The following is a 27,507-nucleotide window of genomic DNA, read 5'->3' on the forward strand; positions in this document are numbered from 1 at the left end:
TGCTTTCAACTGCTCTGCTATAAAAATACTTTTTCTTTTTTTTTTTTTTTTCTGCTTAGTGTACTGTAGCTGACAGTCTCCATTCGTTATCAGCTAATGTTGCAGAGTAAGACTAAACAAGGTGTCATGGCCTTAAGCGATTGGAAGGGCCTCTTCATCCTCACAAAGACCCTGGGGTGGAAATAGTTTGCATGAACAGACACCGGAATATTATTCAGACTCACCAAGCACTGCATTGCAGATTGAGGGAGTTACACAGCTTTTCCATTTATACTAGGAACAAATAAATTAAAAATCACTGTATTGTGTACCTTTAAAAAGCAACATAAAAATTGTGTGTGTTTGAAAAGATCAGACAAGGTTTGGGAGTAAAAAGCTGAAGTAATAAATAAACATGAGGTCAGTTTAGGAACAACCATAATTGCTTTGTATGACAAGATGTGCATAGCAAACACTTCTGATTAATGTACAGTGAAGGCCACAGGAGTGGGAACCAACCTCAGTATCTTTTTGGAATCTGTGCCTTCCAATCTTGAAGGTACAGTTTTAGCCAGCACAATTAGTCATTGTTTACTGAAAGGCTGATAGAGCCATGGTTCCTATTTAAATATTTGAAATAATTATTTTTATCTTCCAGCTATGTTGATTTTATTTATGTGGTTAAAAAAAAATAAAAGTACCAATTTTATATTAGTGGTGAATTTCCATTCACTTCAAACATATTTAGAAAACAGGCAGGGGAGTTTCATCAGGATGACCCTTTCAAGTCATAAATTTGAATATATAATATAATTGCATATATGCATCAAATATTTCAGTTACCTAAGACATGTATTTTTTCTTATTATTTTAAAATATAATACCTTTATGTCTGCTTGTTGATTGCTTTTGTAATTAACACTCTGCTATCATTGATATTTGCTGTCCTCACCTAGGGTGAAATGCAGTGCTCAGTACAGTAAAACTTCATTTTTATTTTCTTCCTTCCTCATTTAAAAATAAAAGTATAATTATATTCTTTCAAAAACATAATTTCTTGAGGGGGGAAAATGTGGGAAAGTGTAAAGGGAGGAGGTCATACCTCTAGAAATATTTAGTTTGGATTTTTTTTCTTTTTTTTAAATTAATTTTTATTGGAGTATAGTTGTTTTACATAGTTTGGAAGTTTTAAATGTTAGTGTCATACTAAACTGGGAAAAGGCAATAGAATATATGTTATTTCAGATAGTAGAATATAGTAGAAAGTACGGTTTTTCATTTTATAGAAAAATCTGGGTGAAATAATGGATATATGCATATACATATATGTAAATATATGTAAGTGACTAACATTCATTTCACAGCAAATACTAGAAGGCGAGGTTATACTTAAATATAATCATGTTAAGACAAAATGAAAATTAGTTTTGGATTTAGTAGTAAATACTGTCACTGATTCATGCTGTTTAAGTAATATTCCGTGAGGGTTATGATTCAAAGGACATGATGACAGTATTCAGAGCAGTATTCTGAAAAGAAATACTAGAGCGACAGACAACATCTACAATGATCATTATATTTTCGGTATAATGCATTACATCTCCAGTGTGTTGGGGAGTTCCTAAATGGAGTGATAAGTAGATGCACTAAGACAAATAGTAATTCCATTTGTCTCAAAGTATTCATTTAACAAAGTCAAATTAAGTTGTATGAAGCAGGCCTCTCCTACCCTCTCACTCTATCCAATAGACAACAATAAATTATCACAATTGTTTTATTTTCTTCCAGTATTTGATTAGACAAAGAACATTTTTCTCTATCAGTGTTTACCCTAAATGGCTACATAGAAAGAATGTGGAGACAGTATGCATGTAGTAGCTAAAATAAATATTATTACCTTATAGCATAATATTTGTTAATATAATTTTATTGAAAATGTACATAAAATACACAAGTTTGTCAATAGCAAAACATTATACAGTATAAGCAAATATTAAAAGAAATATATAGTGGAATATTTCTTCATTCAACTATTTACACAGAGTAATATATATTGTTTTTAAATTAGTTTTACTTTAAAAGTACAATAAATTAGGCTTGGGACTTCCCTGGCAGTCCAGTGGTTAAGACTCTGTGCTGCCACTGCAGTGGGTGCGGGTTCAATCCCTTGTCAGGGAACTAAGATCCCACATGCCAAGTGGCACGGCCAAAAAAAAAAAAGTAAATTAGGCTCACGATGGAAAATTAGAAACCATCAGTATGTAATGTAATATGGCATTACATACTGTTAATACCATGATTTTAAATTGACTGTATATTTGAGAAGGTCTGTGTTGTTTAAAAATCATTTAATTAAATGTTCCCAATTATAGTTAGGTAAAAGTTTCATTGAACAAAAAATATTTCTCTAACTTTATATCGCTTTAGATTTTTTCCTTACTAAGATTATTTTTGTAAATGTAGATGTTCTTACTTCAGATTTGAAATATTGTCCAGCTTGACCTTTTCCCAACTAAACAGAACTTAATTGAATACTGCTATCTTGCACTGAATTTAATATTATCAGCTCTTGGAATATTTGTGTCTTTCTTAAGCCATACTGCTTTGATGTAGTAGCACATTATTAATATGTTTGTTGTATCAGCAGTTTAAAGGGAATAGTTTGATGGGAATCAAACTATGTTCATGATTGGATTTCTTAAATGAAAATCTAAGACCTCAGAAGCAAAGATACACCAACCGGTGTTTGTTTTTTGAGAATCTTTATGGACCTTAATGGCAAGTCAAAAGGGAAAACATTTGTAGATTGATCAATATAAATTAATAACTATCCTTCTGTAGAAAATACGTAAATACCAACACACATCCTTTTATTAGTGCTTTCTTCCTTGCCATCAAACGTGATGAAAAGTTTAACTTTTGCCTTTTTTTTGTTTTGTTTTTTTTGGGCCGCGCCGCACGGCTTGGAGGATCTTAGTTCCTCGACCAGGGATTGAACCCAGGCCCCGGCAGTGAAAGTGCTGAGTCCTAACCACTGGATCGCCAGGGACTTCTCTGCCATTTCTTTATTGTAATTTTTTTGCTACTGCTTTGTGAGATTCAATAATTCTGATAGCTTCTCTGCTGGGCCTTCTCTACTGGTGAATTGTAGTATATTAAATGTTTTGGAACATGGAATATCCTCTGTGTTATATAACCTGGGAACATAGAAAATTGTGATACATTCAGAGCTAGGACCAAGAAGAGAACCTACCAGATGTCTTGGGCCTCCTAACAGATTTTCAGAGGTAAGGAGAGGCTAGTGAAGGGTAGGTAACAAGAGAATTGGAGAATCCAAAAACGGAAAGGGAAACTTGTTATTCTGAGAGGTAATTGATTGGGCAAGGAGATACCAGGCTCTTAATGTGTTGAGAGAAAAAGACTCAACAATTTAGGACCCTTTCTAAACTATTAGGACCTTTTGTCTGAAGCTCTGAAGATTCATCCATCCCTACACAAACCTGAGAAGAAAATACACGGTTTCTACATTATGACTTTAGTTGACTATTTGGCAGGTGCTCAAGAAAAATTCTAAGAACTCTTTGTGACCTTAGAATAACATCCATTTTTGTGTGTATGGCAAATGTAACTTCAGATTCTTTTGAGAAATCTGTGTTTTAACCATAACATGGTTCAGCTCTTTGCCGAGTTAAGAATACAGAAGGAAGGAAATACAACATAAGAGGCTACCTGAAAAAGTAAATAACAAATTTTATCTTGGTTCAGATTTCAGGCCAGGTAGAATCATAGCCTTGATAAATAACCTCACTAAGTTAACTTATTTATAAATATATGAACATGCAAAAATAGAACTGTCCCTTTTCTGCTTAGATTTCAACTGGCAACTGTTATTGAAGGTTTACTTTGTTTTTAAGCTTACAAAGCAATAGAAAAAGCTATGCGTGACAGAGAACTTAGTTGAAGAAAATATGTAAAGCAGATACAAAACAGGAAAAGGCTTTACTAGGAAAATCATTTTTGCATAACTTCTTTGCAAAAGACGACTCTGTCCACAGGGCTGAAATTGTTTTGCAGTTTCAACCACAAACCAAAAATGTCTGTAAAGACTTGGACAGACACTGATGAATGGACATAAGGGCAACACAGATTTGATTTATTTACATTCAGTCACTCCTCCTTAGCACTTGAAAAATTAAGGCTTAATCATGCACATAAAAGAAAACACTTACTAACCAAAACCAAAATATTCTTGGGGAGGTCCTTTTTGGATATTAAATTAACTAAAATAACAAAAAACATTTCTTTAGTTAGTGTATATTTATGCATTTTAAAAACGTTTGAACTTTTGAAGATTTTTTTAGCTTTGTGACATTGAACTTCACCAAAATATCAGAGAATTTCAGAACTCTGAGGGTTAAGAGGAAAGATGTTATTTCAAGTGCTAGTTGATAAACAAAAACCAACCAAACAAAAGACACCAACACTGCATCTGTCATCCGCTTGCTCATCATAATACTGAAACTGATTGGTATCTGCCAAAATTTCCTGGCTGTTGGAATAGTAAAGATCCAGAGTTTTGAGCAGTTCACAGTAATATAGTAGTAAGGTTATTTGGATATTTTCCTAAGGCATTTTAAGATGTGGCTGTGTTGGTGCCCCAGATGAAGAAGTATGTATGGGTAAGTGGGGAAAAAAGGAAAGGATATAAGAAACAAATGAAGTCTGTGGAAATTATGACTTGCACTTAGTAGGTGTCAGTAAATCATATACTCATGAGGTCTTAGATTTGGACATAACAATCCCTTCCTTTAGATGAGGCAAAGGGCTCAAGTCTATGAAGTGAGTTGTTTGTGATCACCAGGTAACTTAGAAAGATGTTGAGGAAGATGACTATGGCCAGGGAGGGAAATTAGAATCCTATATTTATTTTTAAATGTTCAGAAGAAGAAAATGAATTATGATAGGGTCTTGTTTTCTTTTCTTAGTTGATATTTGTCCCAAATTTATATTTATGGTCAATAGCAAAATGTCTAAAGGAGCAAACTCTAATCTTACCATTAGGTAGGTCTTAGAAACAAGCTGAAGATTGGAGTGAACCACAAAACTCTGGGACAAAGCTTGGTATCTACTTCAACACTGAACTCTGAGATCAATGTGTTCCTTTCTCCTACCAGTAGTATTCTGCCACTCATGATGTCAAGAGTCTCCTTGAACTCTATCACTAATGGAAGAAATGAAGTGAAGAAGAGGATATGGGGGAGCAGCAAAGGCCAAAGGAATTTCTCTTTTGGGGTTATGACTTAAGCCAAGGGAAATCATGAGAAACTGGGAAGGGAATCTGAACAGTATGAGCCTTATCAAGATACCTTCTTCAAGCGGCATGATGGCCTATATGATCTCACACAAGTTAGAGAAGTTCTTTTACCATTTCATGCTGTTGGGGCTTCAGGTAACAAAATTGAACTAGCTTAAGGAAAAGGGGGATTTGAACAACAAAACCACAGGAAGACCTTGAATATTCTCCACACCTACCTGACCTTTTGCCCCTTTCAAATGGCAACTTCATTCTTTCTCACTGCAGACTGGTCATCCCTACATAGAAAGAAATATAGACAGGCCAGCTCTGGACTTTTGTATCTCAAAAGCTACCAGGGAATGACTGAATACAAATTCTTTCTTTCCCTTGCAGAAAAATCTCAGGGAAGAGATTCCATGGGAGTGACTATCTCTCATCTGATCAGTAGTGAACAAGGCATTTTGACTGGTCTTACTTGGTATTCTGAGTGGTCCAACTTAGAATGACTCAGTTGAGATGGGGAGCAAATGAAAGCAGACATAGAATTAATTCTTGACTCTAGCTCATGGCTTCTACTTTCTCACTCTTCCAGTGTGCCCACACAGGGTACCACCTTCCTGTCTAAATCTCTGGGGTCTCATATTCAAATTATTTGAGCTAGACTCTGAGTACACCAGTCACCGTTGAGTAGGATGCTTTTGTTGAGTAGGGCTTTCATGCCAATTCATTTTATAGGCTGGTGGTCAGATACCCAACTTTGGCAAGGTATCAATCATTGTTTCAATCAGTTAGAACCAGGAAAATGGGATCTAGGCAGAACAAATTTAGAATTAGAAGCAAATCATGGGTGTGTCAGGTAATGTAATTGGTGGATACCTTGTATAGGCTGTCTAGCACTTAAAAAAATATAGACTAATTTTTTAATCAATGAATATTAATTGAAATCTCTCTTTTGCCAAGAATTATTTTAGATGTGTGATTGAAACCAAGGTGTACAGGAGAGTTCCTGCCACAAAAGAGCTATAAAATTGATGGGGGAGTAAAAACTATCACAGTGGACACAAGTAGAAGAAAACCTTAACATATCCATAGTATTTAATTTTTCCCTCGATTTAAGCTAAAATACACAATCTATTTCTTCACTTCTTGCAAAATAATTGTTATCAGAAACAAGACTATTCTAATACATAAATTTAAACTTTTCCAAAAGCAATACTTAAAAAAAAATCACTTAAGTTGCTTTTCTGGGGACAGATGGAAATTTTACAAAGAAGTAGCTTTCATGGAAGAGAGGTGTTTGAGGGTCATCATAAAAAAACAGAAGGGGATTTAAGGAAAGGGGAGTGAAAAGAGATTGAATGAAAGAAAAAACAGGGGGGAGGGTGATAAAAGACAGCGTAGATAATCCCAAAGAACAGTGTGCACACTTCTGCTGCAATCAGTACCACTCTGGTTAAGTCACTGTCACCTGCTCTAGGCTTAGTTTTTCCTGGCCCTACGCTGCTCTGGGTAAAGCAGCATGCTCAGCTTGTTTGGCCTGCTCTCTGTGCCTGTTACTTGCCTAAGAAAGGGAAGGCTTCAGGCCTCTGGGATGAAGCTGCCGTTTCTCTCTGTTCTAGCTCCATGGAAATTCTTAAGGGACAAGGCTATAGATAAAAGATGTGGGGGAGGAATAGGAAGGTCTCAGATGATGAGGGAGGAGGCAGGGTGGCTTAATTTTTAAGCTCCCCTGATACTTTTTATTTATGTATTTGCTGTTTCTAGAGAAACTGAAAAAGGAAAAGAATTCATACATAGAACGCCTGTGCAAATAGCAAACCAATAACCTCCCCTCCTACCCTCAGGAGGTTCTGGCCTCTGTCCAGGGTACAGTTTCAGAGCTGTAAAAAGCAAGGGATATTGTACAATGATATGACCCAATCCCAGATATTTTAGTCCAGAAACTCCTGTAGCTAGCAATGACCTCTGGGGGTTGGGGAGTGTGAACTGGCTGAGTGAGAACATGGAAGGAGACTAAAGCCGGGTCCACTGTAGAAAAAACCTAATCATGTGAGGTTGGTTATGTCCTGACATTGCCTTCTTAAGTTATTTCAGACGGAACAGCTCAGGCCTGGGACCATTTCTAGCCTTTAGAACCAAATTGGTAGCTTTGGACTAGAATCTGCTTCATGGGAATGAACCCCAAACCACGTTGTTCTAGAGTCCAAGGAAAAGAGGAAATCACCCGTAAAGTCTAAAAATCTAAGGATGCAGCTCTGCAAACGTGGAATTTTAGTTTGGTCAGTTTGGGAGGGTGGGAAGGGTGGGAGAGACTGTATAGTTGGGGAAAGACGGGTGCTTAGATTCCCTTCACACTACTTTCTGAGTGTGAAGCATGAGGAAGTAGGAAGGGGGGGGGTAGGTTTTATGACTGAAGCAGTGTTTTCTTCTATTTCTAGGGCAAGTCCTGTCTGTGGATGAGCACCGTGGTGACTTTCTTGTCTAAAAAAGAAAAAAAAATCTTTTCTGTAAGCACGTCTGCGCACTCTGCGGGCCAGCTGTCCGGAGGGCCTCTGTTTCAGTCCGTGGCCTCGGGTGAGCGTATTAAATCCAGCTTTCCCCGCCCCACCACCAGGCTCCCGCTCCCGGACAGGTGTTTTCCCAACTCCCGAGGCCCAAGATTTTGGGGAGTGGCTGAACCAATAAGATTTCCCTTTGGGGGAGAAGGCGTGGCTAGTTGGGTCGGATTGGGGGCGGGGTTTGCGCGGCTGAGCCGAGCCAGCCTGATTGCGTGGAGGGTTGTTTTACTCACCGCCCCCCCCCCGCCGCACCGTTTTTTTTTCTTTTTCTCCCCCACCTCCCGGACCGAGTCTTATTAATTTCTCTGTGGGGCTGCAGCTGGAGACGGCGGAGCGTTGGAAATGACGCTCGGAGCTTTAATTACAGCAGCCGCCGGACAAGTGTGAGGAAAGCTGGCAGGAAAAAAGGACAGGATCGGGTGAAGCAAGCAGCTTCTCCCCGCCACCCCTCCCTTTCCTCCCAATTTGGACTGGAGGTGCGAGGAAACTGAAAAGGGAGCCGAACAGAGTCCGGCTGGGGGGAGAGGCCGGAAAGCTACCGCCTGTTTGCAATCAACTTTTTTTGGAAACCCTTTTCCGAACCCTTGCTTTTTATTGTTGACCAACCAGGGAGAGCGAGCGAGAAAGTGAGGAGGGAGCGAGAAAGCGGAGGCTCACCCGGGGAAATAGCTGTCCGGCCCGACCAGGAGCACCACGCGCACACACTCGAGCCCACTCCCACCCGCGCGCACGCTCACGCGCACCCTCTGCCCCCGCTCCGCCGGGCCCCGGCCCCGCGGGCGCGGACTGGGTCGCCCGCGCTCGGAGCCGGTGCCCCGCGCGCGCTAGTCCCCCTCGCGCCCTCACGCGCGCCCGGCTGAGGGGTCTCCTCCGTGTGCCCGAAAGGGGATATGCCATTTGGACATGTAATTATCAGCACGGGATCTGAGACTTCCAAAAAATGAAGCTGGCGACAGGACTGTGGGTCTGGGTGAGCCTTCTCGTGGCGGCGGGGACCGTCCAGCCCAGCGCTTCTCAGTCAGGTGGGTCGCGGTCCTTCTCGCGCTCCCGCGGTTGACCCTGCGGCCGCCGGCAGAGCTGTGCCGGGTGGCTCCGTCGCCCCCTTCGCCCAGCCGGAGACACGCTCGCTCCGGGGCGTGGAGGGATCACTCCATCCGAGCCTCTTCCTTGGGTTTCGTGCGACTCTCTTTCTGTCCCCAAACTTACCCTCTGCGTGTGCCTGTGTTTAGTTATCGTGAAAAATCACTCTGCGCTCCTTTTCTCTCTCTCTCTCACCCGCTTCTTTCTCGCGCGTTTTCTGTGAGCCTCCCTAAGCGGGATCCCTTCTGGTGGCGCCCATTGTGCAGGACGTGGGAGACCCAAAGCCGGAGTCAGGGGAGACGCTCCTCTCCGGGTCCGGGCCCCCCGAGGGAAGAAGCCTCCGAGAAGCGCTCCCCGCCCGGGGCCGGGGAAGGACGGGGGTCCCGAGGCGGTGGCAGCTGGGCTCCGCTGAGCGGAAGGGCTGTGGAGAGAGCGGTTCCGAGAGAGCGGGCTTTGCACCTGCGTGTATTGCCCGCGGCCGCTGCGCCCTCGGCCGCCCGAGCCTGCGGGGTCAAAGCCGCCCTGAGCCCAGCCTGGGAGCCGGAGCGCGGCGGGAGGACGCGCCTCGGCCCGGGGGCCCACAACGCTAGGCCTCTTCGGCCAGCGTGCCCAGCCGTCGCCCCCATTGACTAGAGGGGCTCTTCCTTGCCTGCCTGCCTGCCTGACCGCTTAAAAAAAAAAAAAAAAAAAAATGGCTTGACATACTTAAGCCGGGAGCCCGGCCTTCCCGTCGGTTTCTGAGTTTGGCTCCAGGAAGAGTTCTTCCTGTAGTTCAACTTGCTATTGGCCGCAGTCCCTCCAACTTCTGTTTACTGCCGGGCGCGGCTGCCGAGCCGACCCGTCACGCGGATTGAACCCGAGGCGGGCGCGGCTGCGCTGGGTGCGCGGCAACTGTCGGCCGGAGAGCTCGCGCCCCGGTGCCCCCGCCCGGCAGGAGGCTCACTGACCCGGGAGAGGCAGCGCGGCGCGGTCGGCGCGCCGCGGCCCGCAGGGCCAGTGACAGCACCTGCAGGGCGAGGGAGCTCAAAGTTTCTGACACTTGAGTTTCCTGGGGATGAAAGTGGGACAGGAAAGGGCTGAGAGAAACGGGTGACTGACGCGGCCAAGGGGGGCCTTTTGGAGAGCCGGGGAGATTTCCGGAACCATCCGGGGCTGGTCGCGGGAGCGTGGGAGGCAGCTAGAGAAGATAAAGCCCACGGGAGTGGCGAAAGGGAGAGCTTCAGGCCCCCGGAGGGTGTCCTTCTGACCTCACCAAGAAAACAGCGCGCTGTAGTTTTCCCGCTCCGCCCCCGCCGCCTCCCCCTCCTCGCCTAGTAAATAACAAGTTACAATCCTCGAGCCTCTCAAAATGACCTTCGAATGGCACAGTGTGCGCCGTTTGTACTGGACGTTTGCACCCTCCCAATTACTCCGAAATTCTTCATGCATACCAGGTCCCGAGCTCCAGCCACCTCCGGAATTACACCAACACGGATTTGAGATTCCAAGCGGCCTCTTAGATACATCCCTTTTTTATCTCCCTCCCCACTCCGAGTCCCTTCATATTTCCCCTCAATGGGTTGATTATGCACATTGACCCATTCAAAAGCAGTTGCGACTGACACGCAAGCTTAGCCGAGAGGAATTTCTGCAAGGAGACCTACTGGGGGCCGTCTGGTGCAGCCTCAGCCGCTGGGGGACCCGGCTCCGAGTCCGCAGCAATTTGGTATTAACTGTGCGGCTCGGGGTTGAGCTATGCCGAAAAGCCCTTTTCAGAATTTCTGCAAGGAATGTAATCCAAATTAGTTCTGCAGCTGTCCTCTTCCCCGTCTCAGGCGACACCGGCTCGCGCCCTCGCTGGTCGCTTCTCGCTTCCCCGCGTGAATTGTCAGGCCCACAAGTGAGCCCATTTAGTGCGCGAGGATTAGCGTGCCATTGTTGTTCCGTGTCTGACTCTGTACTTGAAATTCTGGGGGCACAAAGGCGAGCCTCCCTTGTTCGAAACACAAAGTGATCTAGATGAAAGGGCCGCACAAAGAAAAGCTCTCGGGTGCATCCCTGGTGTAATTGCAACACGCACGCTAAGGTGATCCACTGGAAACTGCAAATGCCCCCGGGACTTCTTTTTTTGCTCTTCCCCACCCCCGCCCTGCCGCACCTGGCAGGGAAAGTTCAGCTGGTTTTAATGTAGTGCTTTTAGAAAACCAACTTACATTCTGGGGTATGAGTGAGGCTCTGCGTGTGTTCGTGGCTACGTACCTATGGCTGTATGTTCCCAAGTAAATACATACTGCGTGTCTCCCCTCTCGCGGTTAGCAGTCAGTAGCAGTTTGGAGGAGTTTGTTTTGGTCCAAACGAGAAATTAAGTGCGGATAAGTAAACTAAGCTGCCAGAGGGCGACAAGATGTTGAGTGAATTGCTTTTAGATGAAACAAATTAAGGAAACGAGGGAAGACAATCTGCTTCTCGCATTATTAGACACGCTTGGAGTTCAGGGGAAAGTGGCATATTTTTGAAATGCTAATTTCTTAAGAAGCAGAAGGAATGCACCTTATTTACTGCTCTATGTGAACAGAATAAAAATATGGGAGGGGCAGGATTCTGTTGTATAGATCTAAGATATTTATTAAAATAATTGTAACTGAAGAGGACCTGTTTTTATTTTTCCTCTTTTGCTTGGAAAAAAAAATCAACTTTAGAGAAGACAGTTTTTTTTTTTTTGATAGTAATTCTGAAGGGCTTTGTCTCATTTCCAGTGATTTATTTTATCTAGAAATATTATAGTCAAAGGCCCTTTATGTGGCTGTTATAAAGCCTTTACCACCAAAAAGAATTCCAAAATTTCTGTCTTCCTGGTATGATGGAAAAATAATCAGTATCACCTTTGTGTTGAAGTACAATATATGTATGTAAATGTAGTAGTACTGAAGTGATGCCCTTACACACCTTAGTAGATATGAACAAGTTCAGTTCCCATTTTTCTATTTGCAAGTAAAATGCTTGCCTGCTTTTCATTCTATAAAAGAACATACATTTTTCCTATGTATTTAAGATATATCTCCAAAATTAGTTTTTTTTTTACATTTGAGAAGAAAAAGGTTAATAAAACTTAATTAAATGATGAAAAGATGTTCAATATAATTTAAAAAAAATCAGTTCTCTCCCTACATGTATTTACTGTAAGCACACCCATGGGTACAGTTTCCCTTTTTTTCTTTCAATTTTGAAATTCTTATATATGTAAAGGGAGCCTTTTTAGACTAAGGTATACTTTTTTTTCTTCAGAATGCTTCCAAATAAATTTATACGTATTGTGACTGCAGATCACTTGAATATACTATAATGTGGACTGATATGATAAAATTGAATGACTCTGGTTGTGTCGTGATTCCTTGATTTCTGATTTTTTTCTCTCAAAACAAACTCCTTTTTTTTTTTTAATCATACATGCATAGAAAGTCAAATTTTTTGAAAATCAAGGTACTTACTCCTTTATATGTATAATTTTCATTTAGTCACTGAATATGTGTCTTAATTAAGAAATTGCATTAGAATATTTACCAGGGCATGCCCTTCATGGAAGATTTACGTATTTTTTGCTCTAACCCGAGAACCCTAAGTTTGCATTGGCTGATTTTTGGAGTTTGCATTCATTTGAGGAAAAATCATATTTTCTCTTTAAAGTCGATTCAAGTATCTAGTATTCATGAGCTTTCATCCCTTTGGTTCTTAAATAGAAGTTCTATTTATCATCCGTCTTATGTATTTACCTTTTCCATTACTATAGATTCCTTTTTACGTCTTATTATTTATTGAGTTTACACATATGAATATATGTTTTCCACATCATCACTAAGGATATTCTTTTTGTGTGTGCCTTTCCCAGCAACCTGCCACTCAGGCACTGCAGGAGTCCTCTGAGCCAGTTTTCATTCTTTCTTTCTGATAAATCTGATATGGCTGGTTGGCTGGACAATCGCAAGCCATTCCATTGCTCAGATTTATTCCTGAAAGAAAATAAAAAAGCATCGATCCAAGATCACTAGCACATCTCAAAAACCCTGACTCCAAGGCCAAATCTTTCTACAGAGAAGTCCCCTTTTCCCTTTCTCTCTCCCTCTTTTGCCCTCTTGACCAAAGAAGGGAGGTAGACTGCTGCCATTTAAAAGATGCTAGGGATGCAAGGAAATGTGCTCTATCTAAATATGCTCTGAAGCCTTGTGATTAGAGCCACCTTGAGATTAATGACTATGTAAGGTGCACATTTTAGAAAATAAATTGAATTAGTGTGTCTTAAACATGGCAGTGTTTTAAAGTGGTATCGTTTTCAGTATTATTTCAATCCAGTTATTTAAAAAATTTAGCATATATTAACAATAGCAACAAGTTTTTGCTTTATTTTACGGTGTCCTGCTGCTGTTGGATATCCATGTGTAAATTGTAAGTGCCTCTAACATAAAGGAAGCAAATGATCAAAAAAGATGTTCTCTTACCTGCAGACTTTTTGGCACTTGCTGTTTGATTTCACCCCTTTAAGAGATACTGCTTTATAGGGCGAGATGTTAATATTTACCTTGAAATTAGCTTATGAATGTTTAAGACTATAGCTGTTCTACAAAAGTTAATTGTCAAGCATATTCCACTGTTATCTTTGACAGTGATCTACTGAGTATGGTTGCAGGGCAGAATTTAATCAAATTATAAACTTTTCTCCAGGTTATATCATTTTAGAAATGTTCTACTATGTTACATTTGACCATATGGAACCAAATTGCGTCTTTATCTAGTACTCATTTCCTGAATTAATATAAATATTAGACAGTTAAAGTAAAACCTTACTTTTCATGCCTTCTAGTATTCCTACTGACTGAAATTTAGTTTATAATGACAAATAATCCCTCAATTTTATTTTATTTTTTTAAATAGAAAAGATCTTAGATCAGTGTTTCCTGAAACTGTAGCTTTTCTACGTAATTTGAAGGAGATTTTGCCTACCTATTGTGTGACTAAGTGTGACACAGGACATAGCCAGCTGGTTCAAATCAGGATTTCTATATTGTAGGGACATCGTTCCTCCAGTTTCTTTTTAATACCTTGAGCAACTCACTCCATGTCTTTGTGACTTGGCTTGCATGCCTGAGGGGGAAATGCATGTAATGCATTCTCTATTTCTCCACTGTATAGCCCTTTTCTGAAAAATGGCTTTAAAGCCTTCTGTGATATTGAGATACATCCCAGTAATGAGTTAGTTGATATATTTAAAACATGAACACATATGTTAATAAACATAATGTAAGCTCTCTAACAGACCATTGCTGTCAGAAGAGCACCTGCCTAAAGGAAATAAAGAGATTATTAAGTCTAAAGAATTTGTATTTGAAGGCCATTTCCCCAAAATACTACTTTTCAGAATTGCTCTATGGTCTCTTTAGATTTTGTCTTATTTGGCTTTTTCCGAGTTGTTGATAATTCTGACATGTTTATTAAATAAATTGACCTATTTTCCAATGCTTTAATCAAAGCTTTAAAGCCACTTTCTTGTTGTAATATTTGACACTTCAACTGGTGCTTTCTATTTGTACTAATTTTTCAAGAGGGAAGAGAACTGTCTCACTTTTATAACATAGAGGTGAAATATATGGTATTTGGGGTCCTAATTCTAAACTGCTTTTTTGAACAGGTAGTAATTGTTTTATAGTTATTTTCATTTTAAATACGTGATTGCTTTGCAGGCCTGTTGCTTGGCACAACTCCAGGGGGCGGCAGCCACATAGAATTTAATGGGAATGGTGCACGCCTGAGCTATCAGTAGTGCAGCAGCAGCCCTGCTGTTGTGGAATGCTACAGAATAAAGCAGCAGAATAGAAATTAGGGGAATTAGATTCTGGTCATACAATCATTGTCTCTGTGATCTTAGGTTAAACTTCTTGCTTTGTGTCTCAATTTCCTCATCTCTATCAGTATAGCTGAAAGTAATACTTAAACAGTTAACATCTTGAATGTTTTTAATGATTCAGCTAGACAGAAAAAGAATAGACTTTTTAGAAAAAAGAAATGCATTGGTTTTCAATTATTTTTATAAAGGAACCTCTTTTTTTTCAAGTGAATTTATGTGTGTAACCCTGGTATCTAAAACAGGTAAAAGGGTGAAAGGAGAAGTCTTTTGTTAAAGCTTCGTCGAGAAGCCAGCTTTGTGCCCCCTGCCTTTGGCACTCTCCCACTTTTCTCCCACTCTGGTGTCTACTCTCCTGCGCTGGCTTTACAGAAATCTAGCACTATTTAAAAGCCACTCATCTAGTCCACACCTTTTATTTTCTAGCTGAGGAAACTGGGAGCCCAGAGAAGTTAGGTAATATAAATTAGTTGGCAGTTCCCAACACTCCTATCATTTTAACGTACACAGAAGTACTTGAAAAGTTGCAGACACTTAAAAAAAAAGAATAAAGTTTAAGGTTGGGTTATTTTTAAAGAGTATTGGAAGATTGAATGAAAACAAATGGATTGGAGCCATGGGCTTAATTATCAGACTGCGAAGTTCTTTTCAAGGGGAAGACTGTAGGATCATCATCTTTAGTTTATATTTAAGAATAATCATTGATTGCATTTATAACTTACAGCACCTTAAGATTAAAGAAATATAGCAAACTTTGTTAAGGTGTAGTTCTGTAAGATGATCTATTCACCTGGTAGTGCCTATTCTGTACATAGAATTTTGACCCTGAAAGTCAGGTAAGGGTTGCCGATGGTAGTATCTGTTTATAACAGTGCCTTCAAGAGTTTCTTTTACCTGTGACTTTGTGAAGATGACCAATAAGTAGAGAATGGTTATTTCTTCATTCTGTATTAAGTAGTATGCATGCTTTAAGAAAATGGATTATAAAGGGTAAACAATGGGTTCTTCATGACCAGTTAGTTGCTTGGGATCCTTAACTAGCAAATCCATGGGAATACTTCAGATTGATCCAGGCCCATCCTTAGATGCAAGGTTCTTTATCTTAACCACTGATCTTGTTGGGTCCTCATCTTTCTTCAGGCCCTACTAGGATCACAGTTATTCTTTGCACAAGTGCATAAGCTAAGCTTTAAGTACTAAGACTTTATAAATTTACTTCTGTGGTGCATTTGCCTCCTTCTAGTTGGCTTCTGCAAGATGCTGCCTCTGGTCCTTGTGACTTTGAATGTTGTTGATTTAACCTTAACTCTCTCTGGTTGTCCCTGACTTCTCTAAAGCGCCAGAGGTTTCTCGGACATGATCAGCATTCTCATGGGGGATAGTGACAGAAGGGAGGTTTAAACCTGTTTTGGCAGGGAGAGTCACTTCCTGTTAGGAATTTGTGATAAAAATGGGTCCCCCTCTGTAAAACGTTAACATAGACACGAGGAAACGTCCTCTGCAGTATCAGTAAACTTCTCCCTTGAGAGCTAGCTCAGGATCATTACTGTTAATCATGTTATTTCCAATATTGTGGGGGTTACTGAAGCATACTAAACACGAATAAGAATATATAAGACTCAGTTTCTCAATCCAGAGAGTTAAAGTAATAGGAATCAAGGCTCTATGAATGTTCTATATTTCATTTGGAACGTTGTCTAAAAGTGTTTAGAGAGAAGAAAATGAAAGGTGCAGTAAGCACTCCTTTATTTTCCAAAAAGATCAGACTTGTAAACAATAAATTTTACCTACCATATCTTTACTACTCTTCTGACCTTTACTTATGTCTAGTCCCATATGCACATGGGTTAGGTGGACATCCAAGTTTTAAGCTTTTAGGATACTAATGGGGATTGTAAACCTGCTCTCAAAAAATGTGTCTGCTGGTCTTCTATGATGTGCTGAGGATATCTCATGGATGGTTAGGACTGAAAAAATGACAACAGATTCTCTAGGTTCTATGACTATGTCTAGTATGGTTATAGCTTGAATAATAAGTTATGCAATCTTCTATTTCAAGATGGGTCCCCATCACTAGCAGGGGATGGCTAATTGAAGTCATGGATGGCATTTTGCTTTAAGCAAACTCTCCTTTTACTAAAAACTTTTTTTGTCATTATTTCCTATTCTTCCCTGTAGGCTTAGAGGATATGAGAATATGAGATTTTTTTTTCTATGGGAACCTATGAAAACCAAATAAAAATAAAACAGAATAATATTTCTTTTAGACACACACTTTCATTTTTAAGAGTTCCTGTTGTCTGATCATTTTATCTAGAACTAGAGCAGTTAAACAAGTTTTTTTTCCCCCCCAAAGGAAATTTGATTGCATGGCTTATTAAAATCTATTCCCTAAGACTTTTGTTGACCTCATCAAGTCATTAAAAACTCAGAGCAGGCTACTGCAAGATCCTCTTTACTCATCCCCTTGTTCGATGTCCTTTTACCTCCAAGACTTACTCTTGTCACTGCCAGATGACCATTGCTAATATAATACTTTTATTATCCTAGTTTCTATTCAGAAGCCTTCAATGGATTCCCATTGCAGAGTTCAAAGCCTGTTAAAATAGTCTTCAGTTTCCTTTTTGATCCAGTCTTAAGAGTTTCTTAAGATGTATTCTGTCTAAGAACCAGGCTGACCTAGTCAGTATTCCAGAGCCTTGCTTGCTGTCTTTCCTTTTGCTGACCCCTCTCCCTGGAATTCATGGCTCCCTTGGTTGCCTTCCCTGTCCAAACTATTGAATCTTTCCAGTTCCGTATTAAATCATACCTCTTCATTAGATTTTCCTTCATTTGCTACCCTAATCTATAATCCTTATCTGTACCACCTATCTGCATTTAATCTTAAACCATTCTATAGTTTTAACTTTTTAAGAGCAAACATTTTTATCAAACCCTGCAGAGACTAATGAGGTGCCACATACATGGTAAGCTCTTTAAAAATAATTTTTTTAAATGAAAGAATAACATACATTTGCTGAAACAATTTTAAGCTCATTCACGGATGGTTATTGTTTATAATTAAACCATATAAGTGCACAAAGTAAGCTGTTCTAAAAACATAATTATAGAATTCCTAATAATAGATATTAGACACGTTTACCTTGGGAATTTCCTTAGTTGCTTTCTTGAGCTTCCTAGGGTATTTCTTTCAATGGAGTGTTTCCAAGAGTATATCATTTGTCCTCATTCCCATTTTTAGAGTCTGCTCATAATTTGGTACCAAGTATATTTGTTTTATTTTTGGTGAGTTAAAGATGTATAAATACCATTCTTAAACATGTAACTGTCTTGTAGCATACTATTTTTATGTGACCATTACTTTGCTTTTCTTACTTATCTCTTATTTTAAAATTTTAATCAGTTTAAGCAGTAAACATGTACTGACCTATCAGTGTGTTTGAGGACTGTATTAGGCACTGAGGAGGACATATAAGAAGCTCAAGATGCTAGATTTCCCCTTTCTTTTAAAGAAGGACAGATGAGACCAGTGAAACACAATATAAAAAAATATGTTAATTAAGTGATTTTTCCAAACTCTTGGGAGGAATTTGCCTACAGAGAAATGCTAATAAGGATTTCATGAAAAAAGGGTTCCAGACAGAATGTGGCATTTTCTATTCCGAGATGTATGTAATAACACAACTTTGTTAATACTAAGATTTCTCAGTATCTTAAAATAGACAACTAGATATATGCCTCCCATTTGAAAAGGATCCTATAAAAGAAATACTTGCAGCATAACTGTACTGAGAGGTGACTGGGATTCTCTTAGCTACTCTTTTAGATGATTCACTCTGCATTCTGAAAATTGGTGAAATGATTATAGTATTTATAGATTTTCCCTGGTCAGATTCTACCAGGGAAAATGCTCTTCCAGGCATTTCTTCTCAGGTTATCAGATTCCAAGAAACTGTCAACCTTTCTAGGTCACTGTGGTGCCCTAAGTGTACCTTAATTTATAACGTCCTGAAAGAGTTAATGTAACTTCACAACTTACCTAACAGTCTGCAGAGTAATCTATTAATGAGAAAATTGCATATGGAGACATTAGTACCTCTGTCTGAAAAATTTCTTAGAACTTTCCTGATTGTTTTTCCTTTAAGAATCCCTGAGAAGAAACTTTGAGTCAGGGATCATTGTTCCTACTTTGTAAATGAGGAAATAGAGATATAAAGAAGCAGTTTGTAAGGGTGAAGCCTGACTGGTGCATCCGTCGGTGCAGTTACATGTCTGCCGTGTTCTGAGCCAGCTGCCTCTGCCGTCTGCTGCTCCTCCTCTTTCATGCCTTCTCCAGCCACAGGAGCTAGTGACCCTCTGAAAGGCGTGGCTCCTCTACTCTACCTGCCCCACTGTGGGAGAAAAGAATGCTCAGCGCACCAAATCCTTCTGCCTTCAGGTCAACAGCTCTTTATACTTTCCCTGGAGCCATTTGAAGAAACTTATCCAATAAATCTATCATTCGAGGAGTCCTCCTTTGGATTACTCTGCATTTCTCCTCATCCTTTCTATTCTCCAGAGGTCTTTTTGTGCATGTGTGTGTGGTGTGTGTGTGTGTGTGGTGTGTTGTATGTATTAAGGAAATCATCATATAAGCCTTGTCTTCTTGAGAAAACTTCAAAGCAGGGGCATTTCCAAGATGTTGGGACCTGCATTTATGCAGTTTGGGGAACCTCTTTAAAAAACGATACAGAAATAAAAATACAAATTAAGTACAGGTCCTTGGGAGGCACCAATGGAAGAGAGGGGCTCTGAAGCTGAAGCCTTTTATACAAAACTTTATGGTACTTCTGCCTATGTTTGAAAATTATACATTTTAAGAAGTCATATTATTTCTTATTTAGTGTGAATTTTGGGTGTCATTATATAATTTTTATTTTTTTTTCCTACTGCACGTAGCTAGCGTCTACTATTAATGTAGAAGAATGCATTGTTTCGAGAAAAAAATTGTCATAAAGAGTAAAATCACACTATAAAGCACTTCAGTATATCTTTGGATGAAATAATGTAGTCTGTAGAGATAATTTTCAAAATATTTCCACTCTGAATATGAACATGCCTCATCCAGGTATATATATATTTTCTTGATACCATGTTTTTTAAATGGGTCATGTAATGCTGTCTCTTAATGCAATTCTGTAGTTCATAATGGTTGGTTTATAATGTTGTGATTTAAAAGAATCTTGTCACTTTTGGTATATAAAAACTATATTACTAAGGCCCTACCACTTGAAATACAGCTCATTGAATTTTTAATCATTTGTTATTTAGCACAGTTAAAAAAAAAAATCTATCTTTGACTTTTACCCTCTGACTATGTTAAATGTGACCATTTTAACTACAATAGACATTATTAGCTGTGAATGAAACAATGCATCTAAATTAAAATCAGTACTCAGCTCAGATATTTGGTAATATTTTAACTACTAATATATTAACACATTTAAGTAACAATAAAAGGATTAGTATTTCAAGTCACACTTTTACTGTGTAAATATATCAGCTAAACAGTTAATATTTCCCAGTTGTTTTAACTTCAAATTTAGCAGCCCCATTGTCCCTGGTGATATATCGAAACCTCTAAAAGTGTACTTGGAATTAATGGAAACTGAGGTGATTGGTATTCAGATACAATTCTTTAGTGGCCTTTTCCTTTTCTTTTCTTTTTTAAGTGCAGAATGAAATATGAAAATATAAAAACTTTGAGATAAATTGAAATTGACAAAACATTTTATGTAACTGTTGATGAAAAGGACATTTATTATTTTTTCTGTACTTACTATATTGCTTGTGGCCAGAATTAGCACACCATGGGCCAGAGAAAGAGATAAGACAAACAGAATGGCAGGCAGCTAATTTTGTTTAGCAAATTTAGATCTGATACATGCTGTTTCACTCCTACAAACTGACTCAGCCACTCTTTGAAAAGGTACAGATGAAGTTTGTCTCCCACAGTTTAACAGCTTTCACTCAACATTTATAGGCTGTATAAAAATAAATTTCTGTTAAGTACCACATTTCTCACTGGCAGGATGAACACTGTGAAGGTAGATTTTATTAATGAGAAAAAGGGAAAAAACAAAAACATTTCATTTGTTCCAGGTCTGCTGAAAATAAAATATGTCAAAACATCCAAACTATCTTTGTTTCACGGACATATATACTGGGCTTGGGATATTTAAGGATTTTGACTATTTGTGAGTGAATCAGAAGTCCCATTTTATGATAATTTTCTGATTCAAATCTGGTATGTGGTTAGATGCATATTCTGGAACTAGTCATTCATCTGCTGGATAAGCCAACAGGAAGAGATCCACTGTAATTATCAGGAAGTGGCTATAAAACAAAACACACAAAAAAACCCAAATCTTGGTCTTTGTAAAAAGTGTCATCATCCAAAAGAATAAATTTTAATGAATTCCTAAGTGAGACTAACTTGTCTGAAAAAAATGTCATAAAACATGTAACACTTGATGGAAACGTGATCCTAGAAAAAGCCAGGAATTTGGACAGTAATATCCATGTTTGAGAATATCTCAAAAAACATCACAAAAGTCTTTTCTATCATAGTGTATTGTAAAGGTATCTAAAAAGTTATAGTATTATTTATATACCTGCTAGAGCTTTGTCATGGCTCAAGACTGTGTTCTCCATAATCAAGCTCACTATAGAGAATAATTCTCATATTCATGAATTGTTCATCTCATCATATTTTCAGTGGTTATTTCAAGGTTAATTTTTTCAGACAGCTTCTCTCTTGATTAAAGTCTGTAGTAATTGTATATATGCTGATATAGCACAGGAAGGTTTTAAGCTAAAGACGTCTTTGATTTCATAGCAGGTCAAGATCAAATGCTTTTCAATGCTTCCTACTCAAATATATGAAAAAATAACTTTTATGTCTTTTTTATTTCTAGTAAGAATGTTGAGACTTTTGTTTGGCTTTTTCAAAATCCTAGAAACCTTTGTGTAAGGGTATGAGCAACAAAGTATATTCCATTACCAGGACTAGTATCCAAGTGTTATGTTCCTTATGCTTTTATTGTTTGATAAAATATTAAAATATATTCCTACTGATTGGCTTTCCTAGAGCCCTCCCCTGGCATCCCTCCCTCAGACTTTCCCAGATCAAACAACTGAAGAATTAATATCTGACACAATCAGGGACCTTCAGATCTCTGCTTTGGCATATACTGTGATCCATTCTTATGTGTTTTTGCTGTGATGGTCACTAAATACTATGAATGTTACTCTTACACGTAATAAAAATTTTGCCATAAGTATTTTAAAAAATAGGAATGTGAACAGTATCATACTAACTTTGCCGCCATTAAGTATTAACCGGTATGAAGGAGGCATGTTTCTAAGTTGTGTATCACAGCTTAGGGACTAATGATTTGACTTGAAGTTTGGAAAGAAGTGGCTTAAAAACAATAGACAGGATGTCACTGGTTCGCAATTGAATTAACCTAGGAGCAAATCATATGAATGAGGCAGGCCAAAGGACTCAAATAAAGCAGATGCTGAGAATTTTCCTGAGAGTGAGGCAGGTGCTGATGTGTGATGTGTGTCTTTAAATTGGGCTGCTGAAGAATCACAACAATTTGAATTTGCGATTGCCATAACTATGTGGGAATAAACATATTACATGCTTATATTATTAATCAGAATGAACAGCTTATCTGGCAAAGTGTCAGCTGCCCCACGAGTGTGTATTGTCACGTAAGATATGAGTCTGTCCCTTGAGGGCACCACATATACTCTTTTCATTTGTGGTGGATAAGAAAACATTCAATTAAAATTTTTTTTACATGATTAAAATGTAATATTGTGAAAGAAGTTGTGAATATCAGCTTAATTATGATACTCTTCGTAACTTCATTTGGACATGTGATTTATTATTTTGCAAAGAAAACTATATTTACAACAAAATAATGGAGTTCCATTTCATTTGAAGAATGATTAAAGAAAGAAGGAGATGCCAGGCATGGAAAAGAGGAGGCTTGGGAAGGGGACATGATAACTATCTTCAAGAGTTGGAGGGCTGTTACACATAAGAGGGATTAGCACTGTTCTGTGTAGCCTTGGAGAACAGAAACATTAGCAGCTGTTTGAAATTGTAAGGTGTCAGATTTCGGTTGAACACCATCAAGGAGTTTCTCACAGTTAGAGCGTCCCAAAGTTGGAATGGTCTGTCCTGGGAGGTGGTGAGTTCCTTCATGTGTGTGGGGTGGTAAAGTCTTACCTAACCTCTTCTGTGATGATAAAGAATGAATGAGGCAGCTGAAGAACAACTGGTCAGTGATGTTGGGAGTAGGGATTGGGTTCCGTGGCCACTGAGGGCCCTTCCCACCCTGAGGGTCTGTCACAAGCATGTCATGCCCAAATATCCTTTCCTGGTCTCTGAAAAATAGAGGCAGTGAAAGCCACACTCTCTGTCTCTGTGACTGGGATTCCCACCCAAATGCTTTTCACCATCTACCTGTCCTTAATAGATTTGTGGATATGTGAAGGATATTTTAAAGTTTGGTTTCCTTAAATATAAAATATTTTGCTCTTATTTTTTCTCAGTAGTGTTTACGTTAGACCTTCATACCTCTAATGTAATGTACTATCAGAAATAAATCATTCTCAATTGTAAAAACCACATGATACAGAATAAAAGTATACAAATGTTTCATTGTGTTTCTGGGTTTATGCCAGCAGGTATTTATAAGACTGGGTTTAACTTAACCAGAGGGAGAAACATATATAAGAAGGTGAGGACATAGGCAGGGCAGGAAGTTAGAAAAATAGGCCTCTAGTTCTGAGTGGAGGGTAAAGTGTTAAGAAACCAGAGCAAAAGAGAAGCACTTTTCTAAAGGGACTGAAAAATCAAAAGGAAATAAAAAGATGAAGGCACATACGCATGCTTCAGTTGGTTACAAATAAAGTAAACCTTTCTCAGTCTGCTTAGGAAATATTTTTCTTCAAGGCCTTTGACATTTCCATCTCTTTTACTACCTATTTTGTATCTATACTGTAAGATCTACACTAAATGAAATGTTTTGCTTTTTTCTTTTGTTGCCATTCTTTTAACATTCTTTTAGGTTCTCCTGGTATGAAAACTGCATTCCTGTTATATACCTTATATACCTTCTGCCTTAAGTCTTTCTGATTTACCACCTCTCCTGTCTCAGTCTATATCCATTTTAATGCTTCCTCTGCAGCGAGCACTGTGACTGTGCTGGTACTTTTACGCATTCGTTCCAGTGTTCCCTAAAATCTGCATGGTAAGCGGTATTAACTCCATTTTAAAGATAAGGAAACTGAGACTCAGAATGACATAACTGGCCAAGATCACAGAGTCAGTTCTCAACAGAGATAATATTCTAACAATCTACTTGGCTACTATTGGGTATACTTTAGACTTAAGATTTTGGTTATCCATCTTTAAAGAGGCAGTGAATGAAGATAACCCACTCAACAAGTCTTTCTCAAGCTTCTCTCTGGCCTTGGTCCTCTTCATTACCTTTTTGTCTCAGTTTCTGGATCCCTTCCCCATCTCAACGCTGTGTAAGTTATTCTGAGCTCTTACCTCTCTCCAGAGCTCCCCTCCTTCCTGTCGCTACTGCCTGCTGCGTATCTCTACATGGATCTACCCAGTATCTCTGACTCAAGCAGTCCAACGTTTTACTTTTCTCTTTTCACTATGTAGTGTGCTTTTTAAATCTTAATTGGTATAAATTTCTATGCAACACAACTAATTCTTCATTGATAAAAAGCCAACAAGTCATAATATCTAATACTTACTAAAGGACTACTGTGTCAGGAAGTGTGCTAAAAGCACTTCTCATACAATATCTCAACTAGTCTACACAACATGGCCACTACTGTCCTCATTTTACAGTCAAGGAAACAGAAATTTAGAGAGATTTAATAATTTACCAAATGGGAAACATCTGTGCAGGTGGCCAATCAGCAATGCCTAAGCTCCTAACTATCAATTTTCCATGGTCCAAATTGCAATATTTTATATAAGAAAATAAACTAAAACCTCTAAGAAGGATATTGACAATATAGATTCATTTGTTACCTATTTTAGGCCATTAACAATTATTTTATTTGATGCCCGTAATAATTGTTAATAACCAGGTATATTTGTGAATATGCAAATCTTGGAAACATGATCAAGTATATTAACAATATATGCTACTTTTCTATTGTCACATTATAATTTCAGTACATTTATAACACTTCAAATAGAGTAACCAGTTTAATCACTTTTTAAAATCGATAATATCAAGTGAAATATTGCAAAGAGTTGAAGTAGAGGTTAAATAGAGGGACTTAAGAATTAAATAGCCCAGGTTTGCATACTAACCATGTGAAGATGGGTTAATTTCTTAATCTTTTTAAGCTTCAATTTTCTCATCTAAAAAGGGCATCTAATATTAAGATCAACCTCATATTTATGAAGATTAAATGAGGTAGTACATATAAAACAGTATCTATCACATAGATGCTCAGAAGTTAATTACATTATGTACACTATAGTATTAGTAGTATGATAGCTAAGGCAGTTAAAAGCAAAAAAAGAAACATCATACAGTTAAAGTTACAAAATGTTAAATATGAGCAGACCATGGACTTCCCCTTTCTCATAATTTGAACAGCAGTTCTATGTCCTATGTTTATAAACAGGTGATGCAGTATTGATTTGCAGAAGCATTGTGTATATGGATAGGCATGAGTACTGTAAGTCGACTATTTGGGAAAGAATCTGGCTCCCTGTGAGGGGCAGTTTTCTGAAATCATTTTTCCTTCATATTCTCTTTTTTTTTTTTTTACAGTTTTGGTATTAAAAAAAGAGCTTAGGGAGACAGTTTTGTTCCAAAGATTTATGTTTACCTGGCAAACTCAAGTCCTCTGTCCTTTCATCCTTATTGTTTTTTAAAGCACCTTCAAGAGAAAATGGTTTTTAATCAAATTCATGAGATAACTCTTTATGTTATATTTTATAGCCATTTAAACTTTTCAAGATAGGGCACAACTAATATAATGTATGACTGAATGTATTTTTGGAAAAATTTCTGCACGCTGGAGCAGAATCTTTACATCTATCTACGAATACTAAACAGATTTTTCCACATAGAAGACAGTCTGTAAATTGCTGTGATTATTAAATTCTTTCCCTCTGTCATGGTTTTTATACATTTATTTTGATATTTAAGGAATCAAAGGCTATGCATATCATCATAAAGTTTTTAATTCACAGGGCTCTGCAAGTTGTGCTCACTCGCTGATTAACATTGGAACACCGCAAAACAGTATTACTAATGGGAAGGGCAGTTTTTGCTCTTCTAAAGTTGACTGCTTCCTTTCTGGCAACAACCTCAACCTCCCTACTGCCAGTGAGTTAGATCAAGAAAGTAGTTATTTCTCTTAGTTACCAGTCTGGAAACTTTCAAAGATGCTGTGAATTACAGCATAAGAAATAAAAAAATACATTTTTATTTAGGCTATTGTCTTTAGACTGAGAGACAGATAGAAATTTGGTTCACAAGCTCTGTCACATGCCATTATGTTGCTCAGCTGACAGGTGGTGCTTCAGAATAATATAGACAGTGGGGGTGTGTGATTAAGTTCTATCAGACTTTCTGGGACACACTATGAGTTATACTCTTGCAATTAAGACCTTTTAATGTAGCAGTTAAATTACTAAAAATTCAGATGTGAAGATAGTAACACAAAATAATTGTCACATGCCAGAATCTTCTTAAATTTTACATGATTTTTAGATGCAGGTGTTGAATTTGGGATTGAGATTTCATGTAGATACAACTGTAATTTTTTCTTAAATGCAGACTGAAACTGGAGTATTAAACTATAATCCAAGTCAATACCACTGATTTTCCTCCATCGATTTTGTTATTATTTATCATTAATATGACATTCTCTTTAACCTATGGTTGATCATAAATTTAGAGAAAAAAAGTGTTATCTGCATATTTGAATCAAAGAAATTTTTAAAGGATATTTATCCAATTAAGATGCCCTGATATATTTTAAATGAAGATACCATAAGCAGATTAAACTTCATGAATATATTCTGTAAATGACAATTGTTGTTACTATGGTAACCTTTAACCAGGTATTTGGTGGTGTAATTTGGATTAGTCCTATTCAGTGGTGAGGTAAGGGAAATGAGAGTAATTAACATTCAAGGTTTGAGTTTAAAGAAAGACAATATGCTGAGTTTATGAGAGAGGCAGGGATATTGAACGGGTAAATGAAAATGCTAGAGACGAAATGACCACCACGTAACATTCAGCCAGTCTCTCCTTCCTTTATCTCACTCCATGCTGGCTTTTGTTTTAGACCCTGCTGTCCTCCACCCATGAGTGGTTCTAACTGCATCCATGAATCAGGGACCAACTCATTCTCTTACACAGCAGTCTTAATCTTTCACTGCCAGTCAATATCCTACTTAAAAACCAGTCTAGAGAGCCTTTCCCATTAGAAAGGGCAGTCAGTTTCTATCAGTTTTATTACTAATTTTGCCTTTCTTATTTAAAATATATCATTATTGTGTTTAAATACTATAGGATTTGTTAGGGTTCCATGTGTTTATGAATTAACCCCCTGCCCCAACCCCTATCACCAAATATGGAAGCAGTTTTCCTCTTTTCCACTTGTACATT

At 38.4% G+C, this 27,507-nt stretch overlaps 1 protein-coding gene across 1 annotated transcript in view; it reads left to right on the forward strand.

Moving 5' to 3' along the window:
- The first annotated feature begins 8,773 nt into the window (after positions 1-8,773).
- Positions 8,774-27,507, forward strand: part of ERBB4 (erb-b2 receptor tyrosine kinase 4) — a 1,107,258-nt gene continuing 1,088,524 nt past the window's right edge. Inside the window, exon 1 of the mRNA XM_068543793.1 lies at positions 8,774-8,855. Within this exon, the coding sequence (XP_068399894.1) occupies positions 8,774-8,855 (82 nt within the window). The remainder of the gene's footprint in view (positions 8,856-27,507) is intronic.

The sequence above is a fragment of the Eschrichtius robustus genome, chromosome 5, assembly GCF_028021215.1.
Source record: "Eschrichtius robustus isolate mEscRob2 chromosome 5, mEscRob2.pri, whole genome shotgun sequence".
Taxonomy (NCBI): Eukaryota; Metazoa; Chordata; class Mammalia; order Artiodactyla; family Eschrichtiidae; genus Eschrichtius; species Eschrichtius robustus.